Source organism: Lagopus leucura, unplaced genomic scaffold (assembly GCF_019238085.1).
Source record: "Lagopus leucura isolate 7727_CA_CO unplaced genomic scaffold, USGS_WTPT01 Super-Scaffold_100002, whole genome shotgun sequence".
In the NCBI taxonomy this organism is placed as follows: Eukaryota; Metazoa; Chordata; class Aves; order Galliformes; family Phasianidae; genus Lagopus; species Lagopus leucura.
The window spans coordinates 40137120-40149196 of NW_024962263.1; the positions used below are offsets into that span (position 1 = coordinate 40137120).

General features: G+C 44.5%; 1 protein-coding gene across 2 annotated transcripts; it reads right to left on the reverse strand.

Moving 5' to 3' along the window:
* Nucleotides 1–1961: 1961 nt before the first annotated feature.
* Nucleotides 1962–11872, reverse strand: PRELID3A (PRELI domain containing 3A). 2 transcript variants are annotated; one of them, XM_042870205.1, is made up of 6 exons: nucleotides 11780–11872; nucleotides 10330–10498; nucleotides 9917–10006; nucleotides 9087–9157; nucleotides 8890–8992; nucleotides 1962–3463 (listed from the first exon to the last, which is right to left on the reverse strand). In XM_042870205.1, exons 1-6 carry the CDS (start codon nucleotides 11809–11811, stop codon nucleotides 3350–3352), a joined length of 579 nt encoding a protein of 192 aa, XP_042726139.1. In that variant the 5' UTR covers nucleotides 11812–11872; the 3' UTR covers nucleotides 1962–3349. The 2 variants fall into 2 exon arrangements, with proteins under 2 accessions (XP_042726139.1, XP_042726140.1); XM_042870206.1 differs by lacking the exon at nucleotides 1962–3463 and adding an exon at nucleotides 7255–7323.
* Nucleotides 11873–12077: the final 205 nt, after the last annotated feature.

Here is a 12077-nt window from a genome sequence, read left to right on the forward strand (position 1 = left end):
TTTCCTCAGGCAAGGGCATGTTGATGAAAACAGCTGAACGCCATTGGAACAGCGGCTGGGAACTAGGGGAAAACACTTGATGGCCCATGAGAACAGCACTGACTGCCCATGCAGCCCGGCAACAGGGCAAGTCGCAGCCAGTCACTGCACATGACACCTCCCTGTGTTACTGCTCACTGAGGCAGCCAGCAGATGCAATCAAAGTGCAGACAGAGGGCAACCACACACCGCTGAGCAGTGAGACAGTGGCTCCCTCTGAGCTCTAGGAAGCCACAGCCTTGTCCAAGCGTTCCTGAGCACGGAATAACTGATGGTATTTCTGAAGACAGCTCTGAACACTGACAGCCTGTTTTGTATTGCAGGAGTACACCCAGAAGGTATAACCGAGGCTCATTTATTTTAGATAGATAGAAAGTACCATGGCATACAGAGACACGCTGCAGACTCCTGGCCGTCATAGCTCACTATCTAAGGAGATATAAAATGGTAACGGTGCCACCGACTGCTCCACTTGAGGATATCAGTCACAGGTGTACAAGGACAAGATACGAAATCCCAAAAGATTTTTGCCCCAAAAGGTAAATTCCATCAGTGATGGAACCGGAGTGTGAAGCAGCATGCTTTAGAACCAGCTCTGTAGAGTTGGGCTGAACCCAGAGCTACCAACCCACTAGAGCCCAGGGACAAGACTTACATGGTCAGGGCCGAAGTGGAAGCTCTGTATGCAAATCTCAATGAGCCAGAAAGCAGAAGAGTAAAACTCTCCACAGAAGCTTACAGAAAATTAAGAATCACTTCATCTGCTACACGCAAATCCCACCTGTACACACTGCCAGCACCAGCAGTCACAAGGAGAACAAGCCCAGGGCTGCAGGAGCATCACACACCCCAAAGATGATGTGAGAAACAGCAGTGCCCTCCCGGCTGCGGAAAGGCTGCCAGCAGCTAGAATTGACCTCTGGGAGAAAGCAGTCTCCTTCCTCCCCAAAGGGGCTGCTCTCTTCCTTTCAACTCAGAGCCCAAGACAAGGTGCTGACCCGTGCCAAGGGGGGGGCAGCAGAGAAGGAAACACCAAGCACTTCACTGTCTAGATCCTGTAGCATGACGTGGAGAGAAATCAGCCCCAAACCTACAGCAGGGAAAGGAAACAGAAAGGAGATGCTGCTACACCAGAGAGTAAAGATTTGCTCTGGAAGAAGGAAGCAAAGCGTGAGGAAAGAAATTGATCAAACTGATGCACAGCTAGTACTGATCCAAAAAGCACAGCAGCCAAGTTTGGCTCTGGGGACAACAAAGGTGTTTGCAATGACTCCTCTGAGATAGCAGATAGTGCTGGGAGGTGCCATACGCAAATCATTTATATTTAAAACAACACTGAGCACGTCTGGTGTAAGAAGCAGCTTTAGATAATTCTTCCTCTGAACTAAATCAATACATGAACCTCAAGAAAACTTTTCTGTTGCCTCACAGTTGAGGCTTCATCATCTCCCATAAGCACTATGGGAATGCTGCAGATCAGGTTTACACACACACACACACAGTCATTTCCTGTTCTGCTCAGAACTCTGCCATCACTGCTCTGCCCTTCCTACCAGAGGTCAGTGGGTGCTGGGACAGCTCCTGCAGTCCTTGCACAGGAAGCAGCACCACTCCCTTGAGAAGTGCCACAGCAACAATGAGCACCAAAGCCATCCACAGTGCATCACAGGAAGGAGCTGCTACCAGGTCAGGGTCTAACACCCTGTGCCCAGTTGAGAAAAGCCTGAGGTCCGCAGAAGAGCAATGCAAATATCAGCTACTCAAATAATTGCTAATAATGTAAATTAAGTTTCTTTATTAGAACCATGTCATTTACCTAGACTATACCTACATCCGAATTAATGTTCACTTTCAAGCTAAACAGAATACAAACTCTGAGATTTCCCGTAAGTACACAGACGTTTTAAATTACCAGATCCAAACAGTGACCAACATTTCTTTTTATTTTTTTTTTAAGAAGCTCCTCATGCTCTCACAGCTCCCTGAACACATGCTTGTCACCTGAGCAAGCAAACAACTTTGCAACATTTATCTATCTCAGTCTGTGTGTGCACAAAAAGAACCACAATGTAAAATGCCCCAACAGAGGGCTATCTAAGAAACACCAGCTACTCCCAGACCAAGTACAAAAGTCTTGTGAACCTCAGACAAAAGCTGGAACTGTTACCAGTAAGTATCTCTACATATTTTCAAAGAGGCAATCTCCACAATTAGAATCAGAATTAGACAATCAGAATTAGAATCAGACAATCAGAAGAACTTAAAACATTTCTAAAAACATTTGTACCAACGTGGCAAAGTGTTGAAAAAATGCATTACAGCAGAAGTCAGTCGTTTGTAGAGAGCGTTCGAAAAGGAGAGCCCAGTTCTTCTTGTGCTCTGTTCTTCCCCTCTGGAGCACAAAAAACACACACTGATGAAGCACTGCCGCTTGGACTTCAAAGTTCTCATTTGAGCTCTTCATTTCTTGCAGCCAGCTCTCCCTCAGCTCAGAGATTGCAGGAAGAGCAAGAAGCAGGGAACAGCAGAGCCTCTTTGTTCCAGCAGCCTGCAAGCACCCTCTTGCAGATAAATAACCCACGTGTTCCCCAGCTCCTCCCGCTCCTGTTCTGCTACTGAGGGGAGGAACTTGGGAAAGTTAATAAATATGAAAATAAATTACACCCTTCTCCCCACAAAGTAAGAAAAAAGAAAAAGCCTGTTTAGGCAGATAACATCAACAGAAACTCTCTTTGGATATAAACACCTAAGAAGTAAAGCATCTGTGTGTCACGTTCAGATAGCACATTAAGCAACATAACAAGAGTCAGCGCAACACAAATTTCAGCTGTTGGGGATGATTCTCTAGATAGGCATCTTTAATTCTAGAGTATCGCGCTCTGTTTCACGCAGTTCCCTTTAAATGGTTTTAAGAGTACAAAATAGACAAAATTTAGTGCTCTCAGCTCTTCACAGAACTAATGCTCATTTGGAGAACATGAGTTCATTCCAAGTTTGAGTATGAAAAAGATGGTATAAAATATAACACACTCTCAATCTTTGTTACAAAAGGCACATTTAGGCAGATTTAAATGTGCTGAACGTTTTGTTATCAATGTTGAAAAGAAATCGTTTAAGTGAAAAGAGCATCTGCAGGAGGTCAGTGTAATCTGCAGTAGGTGAAGGGAGATGAAAGACGAGGTTACCTTCCTGCTGATCCAATATTCTTATAAATATATAAAACATACGCAGATGAGTCTTGGAAGGGCCATCGAGACAGCAGTCTGCAGAATGAAATGTTTCAATCAGTTACTCGCTGTGTTTTTGGCTACTATTTCTCTGTGGATGCTGCTGCCATGGCTGGTTTTATGCCCTCATGCGTTGACTTCAGCTCTTCCAGTTCTGTGTTCAGTTTGCTGATCACCCACTCCAGGGCATCCCGGCCCTGCCAAGGAAATAGCAGAGTTCAGGATCAGAGCAAATAGCGCACCACTGCTCATGTTTATAGTTTTTCCTCTGTCAGACATAAGACTAGTTTTAAAATTCCCCATCCTCCATGGTTTGAAACGGGATTGTATTGATTATTTCTCATCTTACTGAAACTTCGCTACAAAGGCATTTGAGTAATCCATATGCAGGAGGTAAATGCAATACTGGTGTGAGCTCACAGCAGTGCTCCTATGCAAAAAGCCTCACTCAGCAGTTCAGTTCCTGGAAGGAAGAGAACTGCTATTTCTACTATCTGCTGCTCCCACCACCTTAAGAGGACCAGTACATTTGTGGAAGAGTCTGCATATTGTTCTCATACTCATTAATAGAGCTGTATATGGACAGTTGTTGAGAAGATCCAGGACAAAGAAAGATATAGCCTTCAAGTACTCACTGAAATAGCAACAAATTGATCTGAACTCGAGCTAGAGTTTGAAGAGATGGCCTTGCACTGAGCTCCACTAAGCAGCATAAAGCAAGGGATGCAGAGACCACAGCTGCATCTTTTCTATCAAGGGACATTCAGCTCTCAGAATGGGTAGGGCACACCTCAAAGCCTGGCACTGATAGCTCGCGTTTCAGTAAAAGCAGTAGAATTCAGCAGAATAAGCACATCCAAAGTCTTTTGCCTTCAGAAGACCCTCTAGCAGCTGCACCTCAAGATGAGCATTCAGCCACACAATTAAGAAAATAGGAAACCATCTCAACCAGCTGAGCACTGAGCTTATGTGGCAGGGTTTTGGTATCAGGGAGCTGCAGGGATGGCCTCTGTGCAGAGCCCAGCAGCTGCCTTCTGTCAGAGTAGTGCCAGCTCCAGCTGTCCCAAAAGGGACCTGCTGTTGGCCAGAGCTGAGACATGAGCAACACTGGCTTGGTTTTACTTTCTCACTCTTCTCGTCTATTAGTAATAGGCAATAAATTACATTAATCTCCCTACATTGAATCTGTTTTGCTTTCAACAGTAATTGGTGAGTGATGTCCCTGTCCTTATCTCAGCCCTTGAGCCTTTTTCACCATATTTTCTCCCCTTCTTCCTTTGAGGAGGGATAGAATAGTATGCTGGAGTTCAGCTGCACATCTTGGTGAAACCACCACGCTAAGTCCAAGTGGAAGACCTTGGAGTTCCACAGTCTCCAGATGACAGCTTTCACCAAAACAAGCAGATGGGATCAGCCCGAGAAAACATGAAGGCTTTTTTTTTTTTCCTAAAGAGAAGCCAAGATACCTTTATCATTCATTCCTTACTAAGAGTAGGGAGTAGAAAGCATGGCAAGTAGCTGGCACCCTCTCAAGTCTAGTCTGAAGCAAAGGCTCTGAGCCCAAAGAGTCTTCAAGAGTGCAGGTGCTCTAGGCTCTTGCTGGGACTGAGGAAAAGGGGTGAACCTCCTCTCCCCTCACAGAGTTTTGCTCTCAACTCTGATATACTGTTTTTATTGCATGCAGGATAGGTGATACGGTGAACAAAAGCTTAATAATATGCCCAGAGCCAATTTCTTGTGTCCCTTCCAAACCACTAAGCATGAGTGAGAATCTGCACAAATAACCTTGAAAACCTCCCAAAAAAAGAAAAAGTCAGAATAAAGCCTACACACATTCTTGTGAAAATGCTTTATGACACTAGAAATGTTATCCTGGAATAATACTGAAAGCCCAGGCTCAGGGTGCAAGTTCTAATATAATAAATGAAATATAGTTTTACTATGAATAAGAGTATATTTGTCTCAAGAGTCTCATCAAGCTGAGTCAAAGGCTAACTCTGGTTTTCTTCAGGTTCTTTGTATCACAGAGACTAACAGAATTAACACAAAGTCCTTACACAGAGAAAAGCCTTACCCACCTACCAAGTGTTCAACCCTTGGCCAGCGCTTTGAACTGTCCAGTATGGCTTGCTGGAAAAACTCCTTAGAAGAGTATGAGTTATTTTGTGAGCTTTTTTGCCTGTGCACCAAACTGACCATCCCTCAGCAAGTGAATACTTGAACCATTTCTATAGCCTGTGCAACAGCCGGGAATAGCAGCACAGCATGTGTAGCAACACCCAGACAAAAGCAGGCTACTGTGCAGCAACAAGCTGTAACTAGCCATGAGGGAGCTGAACCCAGTGCTCCTCCAGGAAGAAAGCTGGGGTGGAGGGAAGGGATCTCCTTCCTGCAAGCATATGTTGGGTATTTAGAAGTCAGGTTAAAACATGCTCTCTTAGATGACACGCTGGCACAGAGAACCCCTAAGACAGCGATGACTTACACTGATGTAATCAGGCAAAGAAAGCTTGTCAGAAAATCAAACAGCTTTGATGTAGATAGAAAATGCTCAATACAAACATTCTGAGGTTCTTCTCAGGCCCTGACAATGAACCAACCCAGTTATGTAAATAAATATATTAACTAAAATGCTAAGACAAAATTAAATGTTCAACTAGAATACCAAGATATTTCCTTCCACTTTTAAGACCATCTAGGTCTGTATATTCTTCCTATGCTACATGCTATAATTTGTAGCTAAGAAAAAACTTGTGATATCAGCAAGGAAAACTCCAGAAGGATTCTACATGCGAAATGCAATTACAAATCTTAGCAAGACGTAAAGCCTCCAAGCATTGTAGAACTACCCAGTTTAAAATGAAAACTAAGAAATCTGACAGAGGATTGTTCTATAAAGTTTCATATTGTACAACAATATCTGTAGTAAGTAGCTCATTAAGCAAGCACATTCATAACCAAGCATGCATACTCGTTTTCATTGCATGTGTTAGCAGTGTGATGGGTTCAGTAGACCAGATGCTGCAGGTGTAGATTTGTTTCAAGTGACTGATAAATGCTGAGCCCCTGTGGTTGACATTTTCTAGAGAAACAGCCATAAAAGCTTAGTGGAATGAGAACACAAAAGCAAGCACTCATTACATACACTGATCTCAAAGTAAGCAGTAAAAAAAATCCCTATGTTGTTAACAAAGAGAAGCAACAGAATGGATTTTTCTAAAAAAAAGGAATTTTATTAGTTGAAATAGAAGCTAATACAGGAATGACAGAGACAGGCTTCACCGGCTAGTGGAAAGAAAACCATCCACAGAGGTATCAGAAGCAACCATACTCTGTCCTCCCAGCCTTGAAGTCAGCTTTTGTCATAGTCGCATAGCTGAGGGGACACATCACTACCAAAAAGAAGACAACTAACAATAGCAATGAAAACCACCACGGGAATCTGGTATTCTGCCAGCTGCAAACACTGTACAGATTTCCATGGAAATTGGCAGAAGGGCAACAATATTCCTGAGATGTAAAAAAAGCAAATCCAATTTCACTATGTAGAAGATCACCCTCGCCAGGCAATCTGTTTTAAGAAATCAGTGTTATCAATTTCTGCTTCATTTTTGTGACGCCAATTCCAGTCACTGAATGATGGATTAATTCCTTCAGGTACCTGTTTCACACACTGAAATCACAGGGAGCGAAACCCAAACCAATGTTTGGTAGAAGAGCTCCCTGATGTGCCTAGCTAGCTGTAGCAACGCTTCCACTTGCAGCTGAAGCAGAGGCTGTGGCTGCAGCAGGTTTGCTGCCCACTGACCTATGTCTGACCTACTCCCTAATGAACACGTTTGCCATTCCTGTACATAACATATATAAAACATACATGCAGGTTAATTCAGGACGTTCACATCACGACAACTCATGCACACATCTGCTAGAGAGCTGAAACGCTGTACCAAGAAGAATGCTGACATTACCACTAGTTAGTACAAACTGTAGGTGTGGAGAACTGCTAGCTTAGAGCGCTTTCAGAATTTTGAATTATCCACTCAATAGCATCCCACCCCTGGAGTAACACAGAAAAGATTCACAACATGTGGCAAAAGATTTGTTCATTATCAGTGCAACAGTAACGCATCATCTGCCTCATTCCCATCTCTACCTCAGAGCAACATCTCAATATTTATCTCTGCACTTTCCTATTTCTTAAGAACAACAGTACATTTTTCAGCATCTGTCATGAAGCTGTAGAAAGGTGCTAAGAATACAGAAGCGTAGCACTGCATGCTAGAAGAGCCAGTGATAGCAGGCTATGCTACTGGGTAGCAATGACAGGGCTGTGACTACTAACTCCTGCTGAGGTCTAAAGAGACTCTTCAGTGAAACGGGCAGGACAAGATTTGACAGATGAAAGGAGTGCTTTTAAGCATGCCCAGTTGACATGGCCACTCCAACTAGGTAGTGCTGTGCTAGACTGAAGTGCAGTTATGAGCCAGGGTCCAGACTACCATTGCAAGATCAGAACAAATGCTCACACAGACTTTTATGAGGAAACTGAACGGAAGAGGACTGTAATTTAACCAAAACACACTTCATTTATGACTGTCAAACACAGAGAGTACTCAGTGTTACTCATCGGTGTCTAAAAATTGTCTGTCACTCATCCCCCAGTTTTCACCTGTTTTCCTCTGAAGTTTATAGAAGCACATGGAAGGGGCTTCCTCTTCCCTGACCTAGTGGGTTCATGACTTCAGTCATGCTGGGTTACACTGCCTTCATCAAGCAGCATCTCTCCCAGGGGCAAAGGGCTGGCCAAAGCACAGGATCTGTGGCCTAACAGAAGTTGCCTGGGCCAAATTCTCAGTGTGGTGAGTCTCTCCCAGCAATGCAGAGCATATGCTCACACTTCAGTGGCACACATCCTGGCGCTAGGCAGCAATGCCTATACATCTCCATTTACTCCACTTCCTTCCCACCTCTCAACCTCCCCCAAAGAAGAAGAACAGAACAAACTGTTTGGAAATAAGCAGCCTTGAAACTCTGCCTGTGCTGAAGTTCAGCTCTGTGGCTGCAAGCCAAATAGAAAAGGCAAGCGCGAGACAGAGGAGTGGGTGTAGTGTTACCTACAAAGGCCTCTGCAGACATGGCATTATTTTCAGCCAAAGGCAAAGAGACAGCTTAATAATAGATAGGAACTGGAGCAACTCACAAAGAAGCCCAGAAAATATGCTGGCATCAACTGCTAAACCCAGATCTAAAAGGTGGAAAAGGAAGCTACATCCATCCACTACCAGCACTAACTCCAGTAAATGGCTAGTGTTTAAAAATGTACTTCGAAAAACCAAGACAAAACAAACTTAATGTGTCTGGGATGTGTAGCTGTAGCATGCACATATAGAAGTTGGTTTATTCTGGTGTTCTAGGTGGAGAATAAAGATTTAGGAGCGAAACCTTCTCATCCTTTGGTAAACTATCTTCTACTTCCTGAGGTACTGAAAAAGTGAGTTGGAATTCTGTGCACAAAGTTTAAAGAAATTAAATATAGTACTCAGCACACATGCTTGACAATTACTATTTTCACAAAAGGAAAGGTGTGGGTGGAGAGAGAGAGAAGAAACTGAAGGACATGTACCTTTCTGGCATTAGAAGATATTGTGTTTGCCATTAAGCTTTCCAAATAACTGCTCAAGCTAATGCCTTTGACAGTAATAACTGCTTCTTGAGTTAGCACAGTTCTGTAAGAGAACAAAGAGAAGTTAATACTTACACTGAATTTGCCTACCATATTTTTTCCAATACACAAAAAAGCATACAAATACCCTTACTTACTTTTCAGGGTTTTCAGGATGAGGTGTGTAAACCAGTCTCTCATCAACAGACACCAAGTTTGTAAGGGTAATCTTAAAGAGAAAAAAAGGATGTGAAATTCTCACATATCATCCTTCACTTTTGTATTACTGACAGCACTGTTAAGTAGCAGAGCACTCAATTTAAAGGCAAAGACAAAGCAGCAGATGCAGAGCATAAAACCCAGAACACAGTTGATAAAAAGACCTATGAAGGGTGATGCATACTGTCCTATCATAGATGTAATTGTATCAAAGTTCCTATTAACAGCAAACTGCACAAAAGCTTTCCATTTGCTCTCTTTTAAATGTCAAACCATATCTGATTTATGGCATGCAATTCAGAAAGGCTCTTTAAGACCAAGACCATTATGACATTATTCTGCGTGTACCAACAATTAACAGCAAGGAAAGCAAACACCTTTCATGCAAAGACAAGGCTGTCTCCCATACAGACAACTCTACTTCAAATCTCAGAGTTGCAAGTTCCCAGGATAGCAAAACACAGCATAATACTTCCTTTACACTCATGGAGAAAAAGGCATTTCAAACAGTTGCAAACAGTAGTGTAAAGCAGAACATGTTATTTGCTTTAAAGTTGAAACATTATGTGCATCCTGAGAAAGTCTTATACTAAGAGAGTCACAAATCCTTGACTCAAAAGAATTCCTGGGAAGAAGGAAAAAAAAATAAAGGCACCTGGAAATTGCCTCCTTCTGTTGAAAGATGTAAACTCATTGCCACACTGTTAAGAGAGACAAAATATCTAATCTCCATCGCTAATTACCAGAAGCTTCTTAAGCTGTCACTCACATTAGTTGAGCAAAGCTCCATCTTTTTTTCCACTGGATCCACCACAGAATGTTCCTCAATGTAAGTCAGAGTTCTACTTGTTCCTAAAATCTGAAAGTGAAGAAAGACAAAAAATAAAAAAAAATAATTGAAAAGTGAAGTACAATTCACAAACACAAAACCACTGCTATCTGTGGCAAGACTACCGGGTGCTATGTTGCATCAGCGATACAGAGTGACACAGACCAGCTCAGAAGGCATGCACAGACAGGCCGCATATTGCAGCCTACAATGCGTTCTTGCTATGCACCACACGGATCACAGCTTACGTGATATTTGTGGATGGCATTCCCAAAAAATCAAGTTTTTACTTGGAATTCAGTGCCAGTTCACGTGACGACACACAAATGCATCACACCCTCAGCAAACCATACCGCTTTTACAATACTTGGCAATCCCCACTCTGTGCTGAGCAGACGGTGGCTGTGCAGCCTCCCCCGGTTGTCAAGGCTTCTGTCAAGGACATCTACTCCTACTACACATGGGTTCATTGGGTTGGGGTACTTTCTCATAGCAGCTTTGATCACTGTATCCCAGGGGTGCCTGAAGAAAGAGGAGACAATCATTTATGACTAGTTTGGATTTATTTGCAAGCATTCGGGAACCCTAAATCAGGGCTCCGGCTTTCTTAACACGGCATGTGCTGTACAACTTCACAAGCTCCCAAATATCCCTTCAGAATTAAGCGATGCTTGGAAAAACCATCAGGAAGTGTTAGTACGCAAACAGGAAAACAACATATATTCCTTTATGGAGAACAAAGAAAGGAATGATTAACCCATGACTAACAGAAGTAAGGGCAAAGGGCAACAGTCACAAACTACTACATGTGACGTTCCAATTAACTATATAAAAAATGTAGCATCAGGGTGGATGACCACAGAGTTTGCTGAATCTCCACCCGCCTCCAAACTCAACTGACAAAGAAACCCCACAGTTAAGCGTGCCCTGCTCTGAGAGGGAAGCTGGAATAGGTGGACGCCAGAAGTCCATTCCAATTTAAATTCTACTGTAATTATAAGCACACCAAATAAAAGAGAACAGAAATTATCAGCTTGGAGTCAAAAATAAATAAATAAATAAATAAAAGCAATCAGGAAGTTCAAAATAAAGAAACAGATTTCGAGAAACCACATCCCATTGGGGAGGGCCTTTTTATAAGGGCAGGTAGTGACAGGACGAGGAGAAACGGCTTTAAACTGGCAGAGGGTAGATTTAGAGTAGATATTAGGAAGAGACTCTGTACTGTGAGGATGGTGAGACGCTGGAACAGGTTGCCCAGTGAGGCTGTGAATGCCTCCCCACACTGAAAGCACTCAAGGCCAGGCTGGATGGGGCTGTGAGCAACCCGGTCTATGGGAGATGCTCCTGCCTATAGCAGGGGCTGGAGCTAGATGATCTTAAACGTCGCTTCCAGCACAAACCATTCCATCATTCTGTGATCGACTCTGCAGCCTTAAGCCTGTGCTTCCCCTTCTACTTCCAGCAGCTTGTTAGCACGCATTGTTGTTACGGACACTCTTCTCAATACGGAACTGTTTCTATTTAAAAAGTTTAGAGAGCATCAAGCTTCGGTAATCGCAAACTCCCGGGACGGGAGCAGCTCCACTACGGCAGGACGGGCCGTTCGTATCTCCTTGTGGCGGGAGCTCGTACATGTCCCAACATAACGACTGCCCTGGCTCCAGCACAGAGCCGGCCGGGACGCACAGGACACGGCCACGGCCGCCGCCGCCGCCTCGCCTCCTCGCGGCTCGCTCGCAGCGGGGTAACTACGGCCGCGCTCCCTCCCCCGCCATTTACCGCCCGCTCACCACCCCCTACCCGAAGACGTGCTCCGAGCTCCAGATTTTCATGGCCGCCGCCGCCGCCGCCGCCGCTGCCGTTTCCTCGGGCGGGAGGACGCGGCGCGAGCTCTCCGCCCGCAGCGCGCGCCGGCCGGCAAACGGGAGGGCGGGGCCTCAGCCGTGCCTGGGAGCGTCACGCGATGACGTCACCGCCCGGCCGGGCGCTCCCTCAAGGCGGAGCCTCGCGCGGCCCATCTTCCGCTCTGAGCTCGCGCCGCCGCCGCCGGAAGTGACGCGATGACGCCGGGAGGCGGACGTAGCGCGCGGGGGCGGAG